This window comes from Trypanosoma brucei, chromosome 1, assembly GCF_000002445.2.
Source record: "Trypanosoma brucei brucei TREU927 chromosome 1, complete sequence".
NCBI lineage: Eukaryota > Euglenozoa > Kinetoplastea > Trypanosomatida > Trypanosomatidae > Trypanosoma > Trypanosoma brucei.
Window position 1 is genome coordinate 383,674 of NC_008409.1, and position 21,807 is coordinate 405,480.

The following is a 21,807-nucleotide window of genomic DNA, read 5'->3' on the forward strand; positions in this document are numbered from 1 at the left end:
AATACGAGCAGATGATAAAAGTGTGACGAATTTAAATAAATATATTATATTTATTTAAATGTATATTCATGCATTTTATGTTATTGTTGTCTGTCATGTGGCTGGATAAAAACTCCTATATTAAGAATGCTTCCGGGCATATCTGTGTGTGGTTTTTTTTCTTTTTTCTTTTTCTTTTTCTTTTTCTTTACACCTTTTTAATGAGCGCTGTAACATTCCATTTATTCACTTAAATTGTTACTTTTGATGTGTTTCTGTACTTCTTTTTTTTTTTTTTCCTCCTCCCCCTTCCTTCCTTCTTTTCTTTTTCACCCTTAAACTCATTTGTGCTGAAAGCGCAGCATAAACAAATAAAGGTAAAGATAAGGTGAGGTAAAGGAAGTGAAGAAAAAAGGAAAAGTGAGATTGAAGATCTTTTTTTAAAAAAAAAGATTGAGAGGGACACAAGAAGAAAAAAAAAATAGGTTGGAAGGAAGTGAGATACAAACTAAAAAAAGAATGTGTTAATGAATTTTTTAGGGTTGTAAATTTTTTCTCTTTTTCTTTTCTTTTCTTTATTCTGTTGTTGTTGTTGTTGTTTTCCTGAAAGGAGCTTTGACGAATTTTGAACTCCGATGGGCCAAGCGTAAAAAAAAGGGGGAAGGGGAAATTAAACGTATATTTATGTGTAGTCACTACAATTTTTTCTTTTTCTTTTTTGTCTTCTTTTGCCTTGTTTTTTTTCTCTATTTCTCATAAATATTCTTCAAAGATTTCTATTCTTCTTCATTTTCATTTTCTTTTGTTGGTTTAAACAAGCGAGAAACCAAAAAAAAATCAACGACTGTTGTTAATATTTTTCCGATTCTCTCTCTCTCTCTCTTTTTTTGTTTTTTTGAAAAGAAAACAAACACTTGTTTCATCTTCAATCTTCCCTTACTTTGTATTTTCTTCATTCAATTGAAAACTGCTCCCCCCCTTCCCCCCTTCATGAACGCTCTGTTGTTATTATATGAAGTGCTTTTTTTCTTTTTTTTTTCCTTGATTTAAAACTTCCTCATGTTTCCCACCCACCTCCTCCAAATTTTAATTTATTATGTTTATTCTGAAATGTTTCGTCCTGCGCTGATTGCTTGAAATGTTTTTGTTTTTGTTTTACTCCCCATATTCTTCAAATGTTCCATTCTTATCCCTTTTCCCTACTGTTTCTTTTTCTTTTTCTTCTTTCTCTCCCTCTCTCTCTCTCTCTTGTATTTGTAATATAACATTGCACATCATATATATTATATATATATGTATAATGTGTGTATGTGTTTCTGTACTTGTTCCTCGTATTAAAATATAACAAGATACGCTGCAGTACAATTTTTTTTTGGTGAGTGTAAACCAAAAAAAAAAAATAAAATAAAATAAAATAAAAGAAAGGGTGGAGGGAAATAATTATTTAGCGTGCCTTCCGTTAGCAAAGAAAAGTAATAGGTAGTAGAGACACAAGTACACAGTTCATATAAGCATATAAACATACACGTCACAAAAAGCTCAAAGGGAAAAGGATTTTTTTTAAAAAAAAAGAGAAAAGAGAAAGGGATTTATATTAAAGGAAAAGGTGAACAACAACAACAACAACAACAAAAAGGCGAAAGGAAAAGGGATCGGCCCTTCGACTCACGGGACTTGGAGTGGAGATAAAAGGAACTGCGGGATTTACGTATAAAACATTCGTTCCTTTTATTTTTTCCTTTTCCCCTTCACCCCCTCCTCCTCCTCCTCCTTGTGTATACGAACACAACTGCGAGGAATACTTATGGTTTAGTTGTTATAATTGTTGTCTTCGGTGTCGTTTGTTATCATTATTTTTTTTATTGTTAGTTCGTTGTGAGCTTGATTGAAATATATATATATATATATATATATATATATATATGTGCGTATGTGTGTTTCTTGTTTTTTGTAGCTTTGGACGGTGTTGTACATTTTCCGGATCTTTTTTTCTTTTTTCTTTTTGTTTTGTCCCCTCCCCTCCAAAAAAAAAAGAAAAATCGTGTTGGTGAATTACCATGGTTTCTAAAGAGGAGAATGCGAACATCAAAAAGGGGGAGGAAAGCGACGCATATTTGCAGGAGCGTGGGATAAATAATATTATCGAGAACCTTTTGCACGATATCACAAAATGTAGACCGGATGATCACTTGGAGTTTATGAAAGAGTGGTTGGCGACTCGAGAAACTGGAAAAAAAGAATTTTCTGATGGGAATGAAGCGAAGCAGATGATCGAATCACCACTTGAACGCGAGGCGACAGTTGGGGAAACGAGTGAATTCATTTCGGAAACAGTTCCCGAATTTGCCTTTTTCCAACCCGTGAAGAAACCATCAACGGTGTCGTGGGCGCTGGGTGCACGCGGTGTTGACAGCAGTCGTGCATTATTTACCTCCTCCAGAAAATCTCCGCAACCAATCGACTCGGTTAACACCACATCATCATCTTCAGGCAGCTCGGCACTTCAAAACAATTTAAGTGTTGCTGCTCAAGGCGTTTCAATGTGGGTCCCTTCCGCTGCTCCTCTTAAGGCATCGCCAGCAATTCCATCCAATCCATTACCTTTATCACCCACAACATCAGAAGGGCTCGTGAGTTGTGGAGAGCTGCCGTCGTCAGTGAAAAAAATAATAGAAGGAGTGCGGGGACTGTCGCCAGCCGACCACACAGCAGTAATAGCGTTTATTGACGGTTTGGCTAACAGAGCAGCAACCACACGATTAGGAAGGAGAAAGTTGTCAAATACGCGGGGATCATTCGGGGTTAATTTCAACGTTGATAGTTGTGGTCCCACCATGAGCGAGGGAGCCGTGCCACCATGTATTAGTTTGTTAGTGGATGATGACGGTAATGTGGGAGGGGAACGTAAACTCTCTTCGGTTCAATTACAACAATTAGTTGGCGATGCCTTAACAACAAGCATGATTGCAACTGGGGAAATATTCATGGAGGAGGAAAGAGCGGGTCAGTTGTCGGCCTCCACCACCCAAGGGGCGAGCACATTAGGAAGGAGGGTGAAAAAAGGAAGTAACTTGCAATTGGCACGTTTTACCGATTGTTTTTCCATGAGTGATCAGATTCTTCCTGGTTCGAACGGCGGCGTCGGCAGCGGCTCGGGTCCCAATGACGGAGCAACGGATTTGTCGCAAATGTTTTCGAGTGTTGATGAGTTTGCTGCCGTTCCAGTTAGTTTTATTCAACAATATATGCAACACAGTCGGCTCTCCTCAACCGTTAGTAGGGTTGATAGCGAGTACTCTTCGGGGGCGACCGTCAGCAGTGAGGATGAGGTAAGTGTGTTGCGTAAAGCTTTTCGGGCATGTAAGCGCTTCTCCGACTATAGCGAAACAGAAATAGAGGTACTCGCTCGTAATGCGCAAAGGTTGGAACTGCTTGCTGGTCACACATGTAACTTCAAGGACTCCATTTTCTACGTGCATAGTGGTTTGCTCCGCGTAGAGAACAATGAAGGTGTTCTTCGTGAACTTCCGGCAGGAACCTTCCTTGATGCTCAATCCTGCGAGCAGCTTAATGATGCTAGGGAGCCGCTCGAGGTGCGTGCAGTATCTGATGCACTAGTTTTGATGTTGAAGGACGAGGCATTGGGAACCATTCAGGAGAACGAAAAAAAACTGAAAAAACGGATGTTCGTAAGATGCCTGCAGAAGTCACCGCTTTTTGCAACAGTCCCGCTGAAACTTCTGAAAAACATAGCCAATTATATGCATGTGCGAACGGTGGTCCAGGGAAAGGTATTGTTACGGAAAGGAGAGCATGTGGATTGGCTTTCAGTAGTTATCAGTGGCACGGTTAGTAGAGTAGTAGCCGGTGGCAATGGGAATCATGAAGTATTGCCGCAGAATAAGCAGAAAGGTGGCCCATCATCCTGTGCTGCTCCGTACATTTTACCACCCGAATCCCAGAGCGGATTTGAGTTTGGTGAGCTTGAACTTCTGTTTAACTCGCCGATGCTTACGGATGTTGTTGCAACGACACCGGTAACTCTGGCACGAGTTTGCACAGCATTTGTACACTCACTGCTACCCCACCAAATAATCAACGATATGAAATACGCTGTTGCTACCAATCCATCAGCTGGACCTCTTTTGACCATAGCACCGGATGCAGTTCGTCACTCAGTTAAGATGTTTATGGAGCATTACTGTCAGTCAAAACGGTTGGGTGGAAGCCGACTGCGCAAAAGAATTAGTGTTAGCTCAACCGGGACAAATTCTACAAGAGGATTTGCAGATAGCGTCAGATGTGGAGTACTCGCATCCGGAGCCAAAGCGAGTGGCGGAGCAAACAATCTCAAAGTGAGTTCGGCGGGAGAGATTGTGTATGCTGGAAAATGTAATTATTACCGCTTTCCTATAGCTGCTCTTGGGTTGGGGAACACAGTAGTGGTTGCCGTTGTATCGGATGGTACAATTATCCGCTGGAATGATAGCGCCGAGCGCATCACGGGGTTTTCGAGGCAGCAAGTGCTTGGGCACAGCGTCTTCTCTTCACTCACTACCGATTCTGCCCGGCGCTCCATGCGTGAGCAGTTGAAACTCGTGCGAAACGTTGCTGGGAACTGGAACCAGTACGTCAGTGCGGGTCTTTCTTCTCCACAAGTGTATCGTTTTCGTCAGGCGTCTGGAACACACTCCGTTGGGTTACTTTTGAGTGTTATTCCTTCTTCTGCGGGGTCCAATGAAGATGTTTTGTTACTTGTCGGGCGTGAAGCGGATAACAATGCCATGACAAGTTACGTTGAGGATACCACCCGGTGGTTGAATGACGTTCTGCGGCCGCAGCTGTCGGCGTTCCGTAAACGTGTGTGTGAATATGAAGAAAGGAAGTGGAATATTACTTTGGAGGAAGGCGCAAAGCTTCATGGCTATGTGGAGGCGTGTAACCAACTTATGGACCGTTACATGCGCCTTGCTAACCTAAACAAACATTCAGTAGATGCTCTGTGGAAACCGGTGCGGATGCAAAATGTGTTACGACAGTTTCTGCAGGAGGTGACACCTCATGTACAGCGGGCTGGGAACAAGCTTACCACAGACGTTGTGGCAGGGCCCAAGGGCGAGGTATTTCTTCATGTGGAATACGTGCTGGATGTACTGCGTGGAATGGTACTTGATGCTAACAAGAATAGACCCAACTATCATATGCATATCGTTGTTGAGGCTGTTTTGCCCACCACTATGCATCAGGATAGTACAACAATGCCCTGCCAGGGTGAAAAGTCCACTTCCTGTGACTTGGCATTTCACTCCGTCTTGGATCAATCGCGAGTGAGTCTCGACACACCCCACTGCACAACATCGCAAATAACCGCGAGTGAAGACAGCATTCGACAACGCTCTGCTCACTCTCCCCGGCAATTAAGTAAATGGCCCTCATATATGCAGCTTATTCGGTTTATATTTACGATTAGCGAAAGTGAGTCCGGCCTTTCGATGGCGAATGATAACACCAGTGGTGGGGCAGCTACCACCCCAAGTGGTGAAGTCCCGCGTAGCAGCAAAATTCATCATAGTTTTTATGCAGGAAAGGAATGTGGAGACCTTGTTGCTGCGATGGGAGGTGAGGTTTTTTCCGAGCAACGTGGAATGAACGGTTCGGGTCATTGTGTTACGGTAGAACTACCGCTATTACCGACGCCTTGGGAAGAGGAGGACGACGAAGATGAGGCACCTACATCTTCTACTACAGGACCGCCATTTGCTGTTATTCTTGCTGACAAGAATGAGAAGGAGCGCAACAGTGTCTGTAAATTGTTGTGGGCACGTCGGCACCCTGTTTTTTCTGTATCGTCATTGTCGGAAGTGATGATGAGGATTGAAAGCCCGGACATTGGTCTTCTCATTATAGATCCGTGTCATTTAGATATGACAGAGGGGGAAAGCAAGACATTTGCCAAAGCTCCCTACCCATTCAACATGGAACATGGGGGAAATCATTTCGTTGTCCTTATTTACACCGAAGACTTCGACGACTGGAGGGTGCAAAAAATGAAGAAGTGCAGTCACGTGATTGAGTTGCCCAAGCCAGCAACTACTTCACTGCTTCACTCCACTTTGTATGAAGCGGAGCGTATGGTTATTCGTGTGCGAGAGTACGAGGAGCGTGTGGCTCAAATGAGGTCTGCCTTTCGTGAGTTCCAAGCTGAGAGGTATGAAATGGGTAAAGTATTGGGCAGAGGATCGTATGGTGAGGTTTATGAAGTCGTTGATCGACTCACAGGTGGAAAGTTAGCCGTAAAGCGCATGACTCTTAGCGATGGTTTATTGGCTGCAGATGTTGCTGAGGAATTTCTGTCTGTGACATCTATGCGGCATAAAAACATGATTCATTACTTCTATTGTGAGCAAGAGAGTGAGACAGTGCTGCGGTTATATATGGAGTTGGCATCTGGTGGGACTCTTAAAGATAAGATCCGTCAACATGGTGGACCGCTTCCGCTCCCAACTGTTGTGCAATACCTTGAGGATCTTTGTGACGGACTCGCTTATATCCACTCCAATTTGTTCGTGCATGGGGATATTAAAACTGCGAATGCGCTAGTTGATCAATATGGTCGTGTTAAAATTGGTGATTTTGGTACCGCAAAGCGTCTCAAACGAAAATCGGAAAAACTTTACAAATTTGTCGGAACCCCGCGTTTTATGGCACCCGAGCTCATTAACGCGGACGCCACACAGGGACATGGCTACGATCAAAAGGGAGATATTTGGTCACTTGGATGTGTTGCTTTGGAGTTAGCGACGGGGAAACCACCATTTTGGCATATTGAAGAGGCACAAGGTATAGGTATATTCAACTTCCTGATTAATTTGAAGGAAACACCAGATTTGTCGATAATCGAACATAGCGATCCTGACTTTTATGCATTTGTGAGGAGGTGCCTCCATGTTGATCCCAAGGAGCGACCAACAGCGCAGGAGTTATTGACAAGTAATCTCTTTCAGCGTGCGGGGACGAGTGTGAGGGATATGAGGTTGGCGCAGCAAATACAAGCTGCAACGAAGTTACATGAATATGCGGCGCTTAAGGAAGACAATAGTGACGATGAGAATGACGATGACGATGACGATGAAGATGATGATGATGACGATATGTTCGTGGAGTGTGATTTTCCGTTAGTGTTCTCTGGAGTTGGCACATTTCCAAATGGCGACCAAAATGTTGCGACGAGTAACCGTGGCAATATTGATAACGAAAAGAAAGGAACTGCAAAATTGAGTGGGTGAAATGGACGATATCGTATGACTTGGTGTACATAAATAAAAATTATATATATATATATATATATATATATGCGTGTGTGTGTTTGTGTCGTTTCTGTCTTTAGGGGTCCCGCAATGAACGAGGGAAATTTTAGCAACATGTCCTCATGTTTTTTTTTATTATTTGACTCTGATAATTGTGAAAAGATGCAACCGCGGAAGCGGCGCAACTTGTGCTTTACTTTTTTTAATTCTCCCCTCCTTTGTCTTTCCTCAATTTTTTTTGTTTATTTATTTAATAACTTATTTACTTGTTTGGGCTTTTATGCAGGGCAATGGTGGAGCAAACATTGAATAAAAAGTAATTGTTAATTAGTCAAATGAGGCACGCGTATGTACATTTGTGTTTTTATATATTATGAAGGAGTAATATGTTGCTTAGAGAGAAAAAAAAAAAGAGAGAGAGAGAGAGAGGCCTCTTACATGCAGGTTCCAAGCAAATTAAAAAGATTTTCCACATATGAAAAAAGAAAAAAGAAAAAAGAAAGAAAGGAGAAAACTTCGCAGTTATGCGTAGGTGGTATAATTTATTTACGTGAGTGCGTGGGGAAAGCGGAGGGGGGGGAAGGGAAAATAATAAAAAGAATGAAGTTTTTTTTTTAGCTTTTGTCTTTTTTCCCCCGTTATCGTTTAGTTATTTACGGGATTGAGCGATTACATTTTCCTAGTTGCGCTCGCTTACACAAATAAATGAAGGGATGTAAAACAAAACAAAACAAAAAAGGAAAAATAATAACAAAAAAATAGAATAGTAGAGGAAGTCAAACATGTGGTGGATGGTTATGCGGTGTCTTTTTGTTTTTAATTTTTACCTACACGGTGGTTATTATAAGTTTTTTCGTTTGCTTTGTTGAACCCCATGTGAAATGATCGCAACATGCGGGCGTAATATATAAATACATAAATATAAATAAAAAATAAATGAAAAAAAATGGTTTTGGAGTGTTTGCGTTTATATATAAAATGCGGATATCATATTGTCCGGAAACACAGAACTTTCTTTTATATATATATATATATCTTTTTTTTTTGTAAAGAAAAAAAATTGTATGGGAGCTAAAAGGAGAAGGTTGACCCCGTGAGATCGCGTTATTTTAAACATAAATGAGCGAAACCGGAATGAAAGAAACATGTGTAACAATAAATTATAATGAGCGGAGCTGAACACATCCAAAAGTCCTTTTTTTTAAAAAAAAGGGAGGGAAGAAGAGTAAATAAATAAAATTATTTATTTATATAAAAAAATGTAAACATGTAAATAGATAGGAATAAAAGAGCGAAAAGGGAAGAATTAAGAGAAGACAGAACAGAACACATTTCGGGTTGTATATATTTTTTAGACGTGAGTTTCGCACCTTTGAAAGGTATTTTTAAATAGGAAATTGCTTTGTTTGTTTGTTTGTATGTTTTTTTTCTTTTTTTTAATACCCCCCTTTGAAAGAAACATAAAGATATATATATATATATATATATATATATATATATATATATACATGAAGAAGGAGAAGTTATATAGGTGAAAAATGTTATGAATTTATGTGCGGATATTTGGAAGAAAAAAAAAGAAAGAGCTGGGAACGAGCGAAAGCAATGCCCCCAAACGGTAACTTATAAAAGAAAGAAGATGATTAACAACAAAAGAAAAAAACTGTAAGGGGGGGGGGTAAAGGCGAAATAGAATGGAAAAAGGAAAGGTGAAGAGAGGGGGGGGAAGTTATAATATCATTTTTTTTTTTTGAAAAAAATTAAAACTGAAAAAGCATTAAGAAAAAAAAATCCTCTTTACGCACAGAGCGTACGTTTCTTTCCCTTTTTTTTATAAGAAAAAAAACTTATTTCCTCATTCCTTTTTTTTTTCTCTCTTCCGTTTCGTTTCACTGCCTTCTGTTTTCTGGGCTGAGGATTTGTAGTTGATTGCGACATGTAAATGAATATACATAACATACGCATACTAATGTAAATGTACGAATTTTAAAAAAATTATAATTTATCATTATTACATAACTAAGCACATGCTTAAATAAGAAATTTACGGGAGAAGAGTAATAAATGATGAGTTGATGAACCTCAAAAGAAAAATCAAATAAAATAAAGGGGCAGCGGTACGGTGATGTTTTTGCTAAATGCACTTATAAATAAAAATTTATATTCTTATTTACACTCATGTTTCCAGTTTTAGGCACTTATTTATGAACCTATGTATTTTTTGTTAGGTTTATTCATTCACTTATCGAGTTACTAATTTCATTTTCATCATGATCATGACAATAACGGTTTTTAGGTGAATTTTTAAGATTATTTTTGTCGTTGCATATTTCGTTTGGATTTTTTTTTACCGTTTTCCACTTTTTTCGCTTGTTTGTTTGTTGCTGTTCCTTTCGACTTTCTTACATTTGAGCAATTCATTAGAAAAAAAAAGGAAAATGGATCACTGTGGATTGCCAACCAGTGGGATGGGATTGCTACATAACTTTGCCCATTACTCCTTTCTTTTTCTTTTTTTTTTAACTCACTCCCTCCTTTCATTTCCGCTCCAATTGTAATTACAACTGCGGTTCAGTACTTTTACTATTATTATTATTATTATTGCCTTTGAAGTTATACGTTCCAGTTTTTATACATGTATTTATACTCAATACCTCCTTTTTTCCTTTTTTTTCTTTTGTGTGCGTGTTTTAGTTGTGCTAACTGTTATTAGTTGTGTCTCTTTCTTCTTGTCCTTTATTACAACTGCTTCATCTTTTTCTCTTTTTGGCTTTCTCTCTCTCTCTTTCTCTTTCTTTCTTTGTTTTTGCCTCTTTAATTAGTTTTCTTTGTGTGTTAATGTTAGGTCTAGTCTATTATTATTATGTCATCTTATTAGTGCTGGTGCTATAAGTAACTGAGGATTCCTCACTTCATTTTCTCGCACTCATTCCATTTACCACAGTTTTTAAACACACATGTTAATATTTACACACACACCTACAGAAGGAAAAGGAAGGAATAGGAAGGAAAGAGAGAAATGAAGGGGAAATTTGCACCCCGTAGCGATGCATATGTGAAATAATCGCATCATTAAAAATACAATAATAATAATTATTATTATTATTTTCACTATGAGGTATAAAAAATGCAGGATTACCGCTGTTGTTGTTTTACCTTTCTCAGGGGGTTTGTGCACTCGTCACTGCATTTATGAGTTGTAGTCCCATAAACCTCTTGTGAAGAGGTAATGCGACAGGAACTAAGGGATACGAAAGAAATATTATCGATAGTGATGTTAATATTACTGTTATTACCCTTAAGTATATTTATTTATTTATTTAAAAAAAAGAAATGGTGAACAAATGGCGGAAACTATTGAATAAGTTGTGATGTGCGGGATATTTGCTACTTAATTGTCTTTTATTTTCTAGTTGCATTGTCGTTACATTCCACGCATGGTTAAAAGGGCTCGGCAAATCTTCATATATATATATATATCATTCTGTCTTATGTGTTTCCCTTTTTTTCTTTTAATATTTTTGTGTCATAGTTTATTTTTTTTTCCCGTGCTTGTCTCCCTATTTTCATTTTTTTTTGTTTTGGTTCTGAGCGCACGTGGTGGTAGTTGAATGTTTTGTGTTCTTTCGAACTTTGTTGGGCCCTTCTTTCATTTCTTTGTAACTTCTTTTTTCTCAAAAAAAAAAATGTATGCATAATAATATAATACCCTGTGCTGAAGTGTAAGTAGGTTGCAACGATTCACATGTTTCGACGTAGGAGAGCATTTCCACTCTTTTTTTTTCTCTCTTTTGCATATATAATTAACGGGATCACTCAAGGCTTTGCGTGAGAAGGTTATTGAGAATGACAGAAAGAGAGCTTGTCACGTTGGCACTGGGAAATTACGCCACTTTGGTCGCCGCTCAATGGGCTAATGGTACAACAAGTTATGACGTGGCTCACAACACGCTTTACACCGAGCGACACCTCCGAGCCGTCTGCGGTGGGGCGGTTGATAATAACCGGAGTGAATTGCAAAGTGGCACGGATGGTTTGATACGAGTGCCGCGATTGGTTCTTTTGGATGCGCCACACGCCACACGATTGCGGTGTAAACCATCACTCAATGCAGCTGCTGCTGTACAGAACGAGGAGAGCGAGGGGGAGCATGAGCAGAATGAAACTAGAATTTATGATGATGATGATGATGATGATGATGACGATGAAAGTGAAAGTGAAAAGGATGCGGGTGGCGATGATGCAGAGTCTCGGTATTATACACGAGGTGAGGTGGGGACAGGAGTTTTCCTTCAAGGCGATTCATTGGCAATGAACTCTGAAACACATGAAACGGGGGCGTTTGATGCACAGAGAAGCACCTCGGAAACTGCTGTTTCGTCCTTTCAAAAATCACAACCTTCACTGAAAGCCATAAAAAGACGGTTATTCCGTGAGAAGGATGATCTCATTCCATGGTGGCAGTACATTTGCAGTGGTGTCGCCTCCGATGCGGTACATGTGTTACATCCGCTGCATCGCATTGGCGGTATCCCCACAGCTGGTGGCAACGACATACCGCTGCTTCATAACTTTGGCTTTGGAATGAGCCACCTTCGCTCCTCCGTGAGTAGTAATGTTGCGGACGTAGTGGAGAGCCTTCGAAGGCAGTTGGAAGATGCAGATTTATTGCAAGGACTTCAATGTTTTGTTGATGGGGACTCCGCCTTCGGTGGGGCTGCATGCAACATCATGGAGGAGTTCTGGGAAGATGCCGGTTCAAAGGTGCCTGCAACGTTTTTTTGCTGTTTTCAGACACTTCCGGAGGAAGTTGCCGCGGCGCATAGTGATGTGGACTTTGCGGATAGGCGGAAGGACGAGCAGTGCCTTAATCGGCTTCTCGCCACCGCGAAGTTATCGAGCCACGATAGCGCCGTGTATGTGCCAATGGAGCTGGCGCAGTGGCGAACATCTTTTGCCTCTTCTTCTTCCTTGAATGGATCCACTCATTTGGCTCCCAAAGCTGCTGCCTGGCTTCAGGATGATACAGCCACAGCACAAGTGGTTGCATCGTTTGCTGATACCACCCTTTACGGGACTCGCGACGAGGGAAAACTAAACACAGGGGGGTGTGGTGGCCCAGCTTTTTACATGCAAGATTGGCAAGCCGCCGTCAGGCCCACAAGATGCCTGAGAGTCGCATCAGCCCTTACTTCCATGCCCATGCCTGTACATGACGTACGATTACCTCGAGGGGACTTGTGGGACTTCCTCCAGCGGAATCCGTTGCTTCAAACGAGTTGTGGCGAGGGCGGCGGCTATTTTGCACCACTAACACATGCTGTAAGCTCGGGACCAGAGAAAGAGTCGGGCCGCGTTCTGGGCCACGCGGTTACGCTCCGCGGTGCGGGTCAATTGCACGACTTGACATACCCACGCCAGGAAGCCCTTTTGCGTTATGCGCTTCCGCTGCGATCGGGGAATTATCTGCCACTTATCACTGACAATAGTTATCCCATATCATCCACATTCCCCCGTGACTTTGTGCTCCCTAATGAGTTAGTGTCATCAGGAGCTCTGCAGGGCATTGATATGGGCTCGCACATCGTGTCTACATACGACTCGGCACCCATGTTACAGTCTATAGTTGCTCAGGCACAAAAAGTGGTAAGGCGAAGCCGTCACCTCCACGAAGCGTCGTATGAGATGGACGGTGATGAGTGGAAGGAGGTGCTGGAGGATGTCATGGTCATTCGCGATGACTATTATCACCCAGCTGATGAGGATTATGCCGATAACGGTGATGATATTAGCATGAACTGATCGGTTGCCCTATGTCCAAGGGAAACGCTAAATTGTCGTTTAAAGGATTAGCTTCTAACTTTAGCCAGTGCGGGTAAGGGTTTGTTGGGCATGCCCATGAGAGTCACAGGGGCAAGATATATGGCCTCAATGCCAAGTCTGAGGTGTTTTATTCTCCTTTTTTTTCCCCCCTTCAGCACCTCTTTGAATTTGACATTTTGCGTGTTGTTTTTTTTTCAGTTCGTACTGCCATTATTGTTCCGACATTTTCCTTTCCCCTCCGTTGCGCCCGTCTTTTCTATTCGTTTGGATTATGTGTTATGCAGTATCAAGACTTAACACCTACGCTTGCCTCAGATTATCCACAGCGTATCGTGTTTATTTGCATTCATTTTCCCTATTTTCACCTCCGCTACTGTTGTGATAACTTCGCAACTTAAGGTACAGAAATGACAGACGGCGTTACATTACATGGAGAAACCGATGTGACGGTACAACGGCAGCAGCAGGAGCGGAACAAACGCATTGGAGGTGGTGCTTTCCACCCCACAACCCCTTCAGTGTACCGGTTTGAAAGCAGGGATGATTGTACAGTTTGGGAGACAACAAGTGCTCCACACACCCAGAAGCGCAGTGCTGCTGCGGACGAATATGTTACCGTATGTCTCAGCCCATTTCACGGTAGAAGACCCACAATACTATTTAAACCGTTTGATCGACCGTGTGACGATGATTTACTTGGAGCTGATAAACACATCTATATTGAACCCTCACCACTGCCAAGGCTTCAAAGTGATGCAACTGAAGAAAGGAGTCAGGAAGAAGGTGTGTTTATTAAATGCCAGAGGACGGAGCAAATTGCCCGAACTGGACCGTACGGCACGCTCAGCTTTACGATGCCTGCCCCCGCAGTCCGCTTTTCTGCTGTTATGTGCGCTCTGGAGCGTGCGGGCTTTGTGGAAGACACAAGTTTACTCTCCAAATCCTGGTTGCTTAAATGGTGCAAACGCCCCGTACGCAGCGATTTTTCAAAACTGAGATTGTTTCAACGTATCAATCACTTCCCGGGAACGTGGCGCCTCGGTAAGAAGGATGAGTTGCATCGGCACCTAGTCGCTGCAAGAGTGAGGTGGAACGCACAAATTGCTTCGGATAGTGGAGGCTACGGGGAAAGGCACCGCAGTAGCACTAACAGTAATGGTGACTGCTGTGAAGGAGGGAATAGCGAACATATGAATTTTTTCCCGGAAGCTTGGGTGTTGCCAGACGAACAGGAGGAACTGAATCGTGTACTGTGTGCGAAAGAAGAGCGTGGTAACGTGTTTATCGCTAAGCCCACAACAGCCGCATGTGGGCGAGGTATTCAACTCTTGGTAGCTGGGGAGCCTTCTCATTCCAGTTTAATGCGGCGACTAAATGGTGTACACAATAATTCGGATAGTACGCAGAGAGGACGTGGGGAAAACAACACACCCAACTTTCAATGTAGTAACGGTGCCGACATTCGTAGGTCATCTAATCGAATGATAGTGCAGCGCTACGTTTCGGATCCACTGTTAGTTGAAGGCTATAAGTTTGATTTGCGCCTCTATGTTGTTGTAACGTCATATGTACCTTTGCGCGCGTACCTCTACACGGAAGGGTTGGTGCGGTTCGCAACTTCTCCATACCCAAACGACCCCGCCGGAGTCCGTGCTGAGGCGGTGATGGGTGAGAGGACGCTTACGGCACATCTTACAAATTTTACCATCAACAAGAAATCGGAGGATTTCTTTTCGCCTGCCGGCGTGCACACCAACGATGCCGACGTTGAAGACACCGCGTCTGTAAACAGCGCTTCAAAGTGGACCCTTAGTGCTCTTGAAAGTCATTTTAACAAGCATGGTTTGGATTGGGATGGGACAATGAAACAAATACACGATATTCTCGTAAAAGTACTCCTTTCTGTGCAGCCCCACGTGAAGGCAGAAATGGACTCTATAGCCAGTGGCGGCAGTGGGAGCCGTGTGAGGGACAGTTGTTTTGAAGTTTACGGAGTGGATGTTTTGCTGCGCAGGCCACCATCCTCGAAAGTAATACCGATTCCAGTTCTAATGGAAGTGAATATTATGCCGTCCCTCAGTACGCACTACTCGTTGCTTGATCAGTGTGTAAAGGGCAATTTTGTTGCAGATATGCTCACGTTAGTTGGTCTTACTGCTGGTTCATCGCCTGTTAGCGCTGGTGGTACGCGCTGCAAAGGCAATGGCGACGGCAATATGTCTCCGAGTGAAATTTACGGACATGCATTTCTTGATTCTTTGAATGATGTAACGGAGCGGGAGGCGTGTGTGAGAGCGGAGGAAGAGCAATTGCGAAGTAGGAACTTCATACGAATATGCCCAACATCAGAGTCATACAACCGCTATTGTGCTTTGTTTAGCGAGCCGGAAGGTGTGGGAAACAGATGCCGCTCGCTGGATGAAGTGTTAAGCGCATGGGAACAGGCCAGACGTGACAACCCCCCATCGTGGGCTTCTTAACATTATCGTGCGAAGGTTGCAAAGGGAAGGGGATGTAGCCGTTGTGGTGTTGGGCTCAAAAGTAGGCGAATCGGTTCAAACACAGAAAGAAATTACACAAGATTTTTTTTTACTTGGGGGGAGGGGGAAGGCGCGCTTCTTTTTTTTGTGTGTGTGTGTGAAACTTTTGTTGCTTTTGATGGTGCCGTCAGCGCTCATTTACGTAGATATGTGACCGCATTTTTTTTCATTTTGATCATTGTCGTTATTGTTGCGTGGCTATTTATTCCCTCAGCATCAATTTTACTGTTTTCTCGACACAATTTCTGCCTTGCACAAGCACGCGCCGTGTGGAAGATTTAAATAGACGGATAAATATAATAGGGAACAGACTACTTCCAAACAAAAACAAAAAAGAAAAGAGAAAAATAAACATGGGGAAAAGTTTTGTCGTACGGTCGGTCCTCACCGACGAGGATTCTTACGCCAACCGGATATACCTTAATCCCGCGGATAAGGCATTGTACAAACACCCTGATGGTGTTGTGATGATTAAAAATTATCCCTTTACGATTGATGTCCGTGGCCCTATTGAGCGCGGGGAGGTCGCAATGAACAGCATTCAGCGCCGTTTAGTGGGCGTGACAACTACCGCAGGAAGCGTTGTGGAATTAGAGGATTATGTTGGCAGTGTAAGTTGCATTACAACCATGCATGTTTTGGTTGAACATGTTGCGGCATCCAAGAGGGGAGGAACCCTTGACTGTGATCTGTTCATTAAGACCTTCCGCAGACAATATAACTTTCAGTGCTTCCGCGATAAACAAGCTCTCGCTGTAAAGGTTGCAGACATGAAACTCTTGGTTACGATAACGAAGTTGGTCGTTGAAAATGACGGAACGGTTGGTCAAGTTTCTGAAAATATGGGTTTGATTGTGCGTGTTGGTGAAAAGAGTGAGATAACGCTTAACAACCTGCCAGACGACCAGATAGACGCTCAGCAGCCACAAATACTGCAGACATTCAATCTTGAGGGACTTGGCATTGGTGGGCTTTCAAGTGAGTTTGCGCAGATATTCCGCCGTGCTTTTGCCAGCCGTCTGTTCCCGCAATCGTTTGTGAAAAAAGTTGGGGTGAAGCATGTCAAGGGTGTGTTGCTGTATGGGCCTCCTGGAACTGGTAAAACTCTTATTGCACGCAAAATCGGTGAAATTCTTAACTGTCGGCCTCCCAAAATAGTGAATGGACCTGAAGTGTTCAGCAAGTACGTTGGTGCAACTGAGGAGAATGTGCGAAAGTTGTTTGCTGATGCTGAGGCGGAAGCAGCTGCCAAAGGTGATCAATCGCAGTTGCATCTCATCATTTTCGATGAGTTTGACTCCATTTGCAAACAGCGTGGAGCAACACGAGACTCCACAGGTGTCAACGATAATGTTGTAAATCAGCTTCTTTCCAAGATTGATGGTGTTAATTCGCTAAACAACGTGTTGCTTATTGGAATGACAAACCGTATCGACCTTATCGACGAAGCGATTCTACGGCCAGGGCGATTTGAGGTCCACGTGGAAATTGGGTTGCCAAATGAAAAGGGTCGTGTGGAGATTCTCCGTATTCATACTCGCGGTATGCAGGAGAATAAAGTGCTGGGGAAGGATGTAGACATTGAAAAACTCGCGGCGCTAACCAAAAACTACTCGGGTGCTGAGTTGGAGGGTGTTGTGCGCTCTGCTTCTTCCAATGCGTTCAACAGGCACATCAACCTAGAAGATCCAAGTGAGATTATCAATCCACAAGACGTCTTTGTTACCCAAAACGATTTTCTGACAGCTATTGAAGAGCTGAAGCCGGCGTTTGGGCAAGCTAAGGAGGAATGCAACAATCTAAAGCGTGGTGGTATCATCAACTATGGCAAGGAATGGGTTGGTGTTGAGGATCGCTGCAGGCAATATGTGGATCAACTGAAAAGTGAAGGTAAGCGAATCAACACCCTCACCGTTCTTATTGATGGGCGACCGGGCAGCGGCAAGTCTGCAGTGGCAGCTCATCTCGCAGATATGGCGGGTTTCCCGTACGTCCGTGTTATATCCAATGAGGATATGGTGGGATACGGTGAGGCACAAAAGGTGAACATCATTCGCAAAGCCTTTGACGACGCGGGCAAATCCCCGTTCAGTACCGTTATATTAGATGACGTGGAGCGCATTATTGAATTCTCTTACATGGGTGGGCGTTATAGCAATGCTATTCTCCAGGCTCTTTTAGTACTAATTAAGCGGCCACCACCAAATGAACGAAAGTTACTTGTTGTTGCGACTACCTCAATGTCTGAAGTGATGGACACTTTGGAACTCACTTCGTGTTTCTCGGTTAAAATGCATGTGCCGTGTGCCCCACAGAGTGCATTGGAGAAGATTGCACAGGAGATGGGACTGCAGTGGATGGATGAGCAAACCAAAGTAACCTGCAAGACGGCCATAACGGAACCGATGCCCATCAAGCAGATGATGTTGTTGCTGGAAATGTCGGCGGAAAAGTGTGGAACGGGGCAACTTACAATAATGGCTCAAACGTTCAGCCAAGCTCTCGATTCCATTGCGGGAAGGTCAGAGTAGGTCAGTATTTGGTGTCGGATCGTGCTTTGTTTTACTCGTGTTTAGTTGCAATGCTCCTTTGTTGCTGTTGTTGTTGCTGCTGCTTTTCATTTTCGTGTTCCTGTGATTTCGTTTCCAAATGTGTGGTGGGTTAACTTATCACCTCCTTGATAGGTTGTGGGTATGTCAGAAAAGGGTGGTGGAGAGTATGTGGTGCTGAAGGCTTGTATAAGATATCTCGCAAAATAGACAACAATATATGAGTGATGGTACTGTTTTGTCAGTGGTTATTATTACCATGATGTTACTTGCTCTCCATACCTCAGGACTTGTTTAATTGGGCGATTTAATTATACAGCCCCCTTCGCATTCTTCTCCCCTGTTTTTTTTTTCATTCTCTGCGCGGTACTCAACCTGGTCTGTTGCTTTCTCTAACGGGAGGAGCCCGTGATGCATTCGACACTCATAATGTGTTGCCCTACATTTTACTGTTACTGTTTCTTTCGTTCTTTGGATGCGTCGTTTTTCTCATATGTGATTTCTGTTTTCCCTTTTTTGCCGTCGGATTACCGTGGTTCAACTTATTTTCCCCTTTATTTTCTTTTCATTCACCCCACAATGCTGGGAGTACCGTACGGACGAGGGAGAAAAGAACAAGCACCAGCAAAAAAAAAACAAAAGAAAGGAAAGAGGATTGCGTGGAATACCGTTACAAACTTAAGGAACAAACATGGAAGGGGATCGTGATGGTCGACACCGCATGTATCATATTAAAATAAACACGATGGCATGAAGCAGCACGTGCCGTGACAGCAATAACAGCAGTAAAAAAAAAAAAAAGCATATTTGCTTATATTTTGCTGTTTTAAAAAAAATGATAAAGGAGCGAATTCATGAGCCTAGTGTTTTGGAGGCATATTGGGGCGCATGTTCCTCTCTCATGCACGGTCAAGTAAAAATCTGCGCTTATCTCTCCTTCCCTTAACTTTGCACTCCTCTTTTTCATTCATGAAGGTGAAAAATTACGGAGAAAATGCTTTTTTTTTTCTTTTCTGCGGTCAACTCGTATTTTGTATGTGATACCTTACAATCTTTTTTTTGATGACAAAATTTCATTTCTTTCCTTCCTTCTCTTTTGTCTCTTACTCCTCATACGATGTGTTGTTGTTGTTTTTTTCGTATGGTACCACCTCATTGCAAAAGGGATATGGAATGATATTTTGGGAAATAACATAGTTTGATATGAAATAGTAGCAAAAAGGTAAGAAGGGTGAAAAATCGTTACTCCCCCCCTTTAAAAAAAAAAAAAGAACACACGTTTACTTTAGTTTCCTTTAGTTAATTTGTTCCACTGCTGACGATCGGTGATGATCGTGTTGATCTGTTGTGACTTCCCTTCACTCGCCTCTGGTAGCACATGTTCCTGCGGTTAAGCTGCAGTTTTTTTTTTGTTGTTAAAGGTGAAAAGTTTAGCTTCCATTGTGAATGTAAGTGCGCGTGGGAAACAGACTGTCCCAAATGCCGCATCAACGGTAATCGTGAGAATTCTCCCACATGTGCTTTGAAATGCTATTTTTTTTTTAAAAGCAAATATGCAAAAGTTACACTTTTCAGCCGGTGGGGTGTTAATATATTTGGACAAATACTCACATATATATATACGCATATTCGCGGGGATATTGATGTGTGCATGAAGGGGAGAAAGGATTATTTTCTGCATTGTTACCATGAAATACAGGCAATTTTAGTGCAGAAGCCCGCACTTTTTCCTCTTAAAAAGTAGTGTTACGGCCCTTTCTGATTCCTTCATTCCCAAACAAATACAAAAACATGTAAGTGTGCAAGTATTAACATTCCTTTCGAGTGCCTTCTTTCTTTCTTTGTTGTTGTTTCTTTTTTATCGCTCCTATCACGATGACAGAAGAGGTTGAACAAATTTGACATGTCACTTCGGCGCCACGTGATTACTCGGAGCATTTCAGTCCACAACCGCTTTATTTCTTCCAGTGGAGAACAAAAAACTGGAGGGTCGCGGGGTGGTTTCTTTTCGGTTCTTCGCTACGGACCTCGCAATCGAGCTGAACTATTCGGTCTCTGCCTCGGTTGTGCCATGTGCCCTTTATCGATTTATTTGATTAACTGGTGTGAAGGCTGCAGCAACAGGAATAACAACACGCAACCGGAGTTGGTACTCGGTAATGAAACATTTGTAACTCATGGGGTTGCAGCTCCCGACAAGGGATCCAAATATCCTCTGGGAGGACCCTTTAGATTGCGCGAGAGCCGTACGGGAAATTATATCACCGATAAGGAACTCTTTCAGGATCATTGGACGCTATTATACTTCGGCTTCTCCAAGTGTGCGGAGGTGTGTCCATCTACGTTGCGTTTTATTACAGATGTCATGAAGGCATGTGATGAGAAACTGGCGGGTGACAAAAACTTATCGACAGAGGCTGCGAGGTTGCAGGCGGTGTTTCTTAGCGTTGATTCACGGCGTGACACGCCTGAGGTTCTTGAAGGGTTTGTTTCAAAATACGACCCTCGAGTCCGAGGACTTACCGGAACCTCAAAGGAGATTGAGCAGGCGGCGAGGGCGTGGCGTGTGTATTATTCATCAATTGACGAAACGGATGAAGAAAAATCGGCGCGTGAGGCGAAGGGAGTGCCGATGGTGGGCGCCGATGATGATACGTACCAACTGGATCACAGTAGTGCAATATATCTTGTTGGAGTGGATGGAAAGTTGAAAGATTTCTTTTTCAAGGAAATGGGCGTTGCCGATGCCGTTGGAAGGTTGGAGGTGCATCTTCAAGATGTCTATGGATTTAAGGACACACGCGGTTGAAATAAATATATTTATTTATTTATTTATATTTCTCTTTATTATTTGAGGAAGGGAAGATTTTTTTTAGGGGGGAAGTAATCATCCGGTGAGCGGCGAAAACACGTGAAACTTTTCTTTTTTTTTTCTTCACAGTTCAAACACCACTGTTGTTCATTGTAGTTGCTTCGGTGTTTGTCTCCACTGTTTTCCTTCCTCCCGCATCTATTCTAGTCGTGGGATACACGGTCGTGGGTGCTATCGTTTTTTTGTAAATGTTACATGAAGTTTCTTTTCTTTAGCTTATCTTTTCCTTTATTCTTTTGCATGTGTTGCTTTTGTTTTTCCTCTTATTATATTTTTTGCCCTTGTGTTGTTTGCGAAATTCCACTAGATTTGGAAGGAGACAGCGACTTATTGCGGCGGTGCTACGGATGGGATGGACGAGTTAACGGAATACATGATGAGAGTATAATGAAGAAAGAGGCAACAGAAGGGTGTTTTTTTTCGCTTTTTTTTCTTATTTGTTTGTTCTCTCCACTTGAATGAAGAGATTGATATAATTGAGATTTATGAGGCTTGCTGCATCGGATGTTACTCACTCTTTTTATGTAGGTGCTGCATTGTTTTTTCCTCTTCTCTTGTTCTGTCTAATTTTTATGGATTTGTTTTTTTTTTTGTTACTTTAAAACAACTTTTGCTTCAGATTTTTTTTCTTTGTGTGTGTTTGTGTGTGTGTGTGCACGCGTTTTCGTGGCAAATAATCCATCTGGGAGGTTTTGCTTCCCACTTGTGAGCCACCAAAAGGCGGCAGTGACGCTCGC

The 21,807-nt window shown here is 42.4% G+C and overlaps 7 protein-coding genes across 7 annotated transcripts, besides 7 other annotated features; all 7 read left to right on the top strand.

Moving 5' to 3' along the window:
• Positions 1-515: 515 nt before the first annotated feature.
• Positions 516-521: a repeat region (telomeric repeat hexamer TTAGGG).
• A 1,515-nt stretch (positions 522-2,036) lies between these two features.
• TB927.1.1530 (protein kinase, putative) lies at positions 2,037-7,265 on the top strand (the record flags this gene model as incomplete). The annotated part of the gene is made up of 1 exon (XM_001218854.1): positions 2,037-7,265. One exon carries the CDS (start codon positions 2,037-2,039, stop codon positions 7,263-7,265), a length of 5,229 nt encoding a protein of 1,742 aa, XP_001218855.1.
• Positions 7,266-7,362: 97 nt separating this feature from the next.
• Positions 7,363-7,368: a repeat region (telomeric repeat hexamer TTAGGG).
• Positions 11,133-11,190: a sequence feature (Signal peptide predicted for Tb927.1.1540 by SignalP 2.0 HMM (Signal peptide probabilty 0.736, signal anchor probability 0.009) with cleavage site probability 0.360 between residues 20 and 21).
• On the top strand, positions 11,133-13,088 carry TB927.1.1540 (hypothetical protein, conserved; the record flags this gene model as incomplete). The annotated part of the gene is made up of 1 exon (XM_001218855.1): positions 11,133-13,088. One exon carries the CDS (start codon positions 11,133-11,135, stop codon positions 13,086-13,088), a length of 1,956 nt encoding a protein of 651 aa, XP_001218856.1.
• On the top strand, positions 13,517-15,589 carry TB927.1.1550 (tubulin-tyrosine ligase, putative; the record flags this gene model as incomplete). The annotated part of the gene is made up of 1 exon (XM_001218856.1): positions 13,517-15,589. The coding sequence occupies one exon, from the start codon at positions 13,517-13,519 to the stop codon at positions 15,587-15,589; it is 2,073 nt and encodes a 690-aa protein (XP_001218857.1).
• A 413-nt stretch (positions 15,590-16,002) lies between these two features.
• On the top strand, positions 16,003-18,180 carry TB927.1.1560 (vesicular-fusion protein NsF; N-ethylmaleimide sensitive factor (NsF); the record flags this gene model as incomplete). Its single annotated transcript, XM_001218857.1, has 1 exon — positions 16,003-18,180. The coding sequence occupies one exon, from the start codon at positions 16,003-16,005 to the stop codon at positions 18,178-18,180; it is 2,178 nt and encodes a 725-aa protein (XP_001218858.1).
• Positions 19,577-19,942, top strand: TB927.1.1570 (hypothetical protein, unlikely; the record flags this gene model as incomplete). Its single annotated transcript, XM_001218858.1, has 1 exon — positions 19,577-19,942. The coding sequence occupies one exon, from the start codon at positions 19,577-19,579 to the stop codon at positions 19,940-19,942; it is 366 nt and encodes a 121-aa protein (XP_001218859.1).
• Positions 19,943-20,101: 159 nt separating this feature from the next.
• Positions 20,102-20,291: a sequence feature (Signal anchor predicted for Tb927.1.1580 by SignalP 2.0 HMM (Signal peptide probabilty 0.001, signal anchor probability 0.865) with cleavage site probability 0.000 between residues 64 and 65).
• On the top strand, positions 20,102-21,007 carry TB927.1.1580 (cytochrome c oxidase assembly factor; electron transport protein SCO1/2; the record flags this gene model as incomplete). Its single annotated transcript, XM_001218859.1, has 1 exon — positions 20,102-21,007. The coding sequence occupies one exon, from the start codon at positions 20,102-20,104 to the stop codon at positions 21,005-21,007; it is 906 nt and encodes a 301-aa protein (XP_001218860.1).
• A 63-nt stretch (positions 21,008-21,070) lies between these two features.
• Positions 21,071-21,076: a repeat region (telomeric repeat hexamer TTAGGG).
• Positions 21,266-21,323: a sequence feature (Signal peptide predicted for Tb927.1.1590 by SignalP 2.0 HMM (Signal peptide probabilty 0.877, signal anchor probability 0.121) with cleavage site probability 0.264 between residues 20 and 21).
• Positions 21,266-21,532, top strand: TB927.1.1590 (hypothetical protein, unlikely; the record flags this gene model as incomplete). The annotated part of the gene is made up of 1 exon (XM_001218860.1): positions 21,266-21,532. One exon carries the CDS (start codon positions 21,266-21,268, stop codon positions 21,530-21,532), a length of 267 nt encoding a protein of 88 aa, XP_001218861.1.
• Positions 21,278-21,346: a sequence feature (1 probable transmembrane helix predicted for Tb927.1.1590 by TMHMM2.0 at aa 5-27).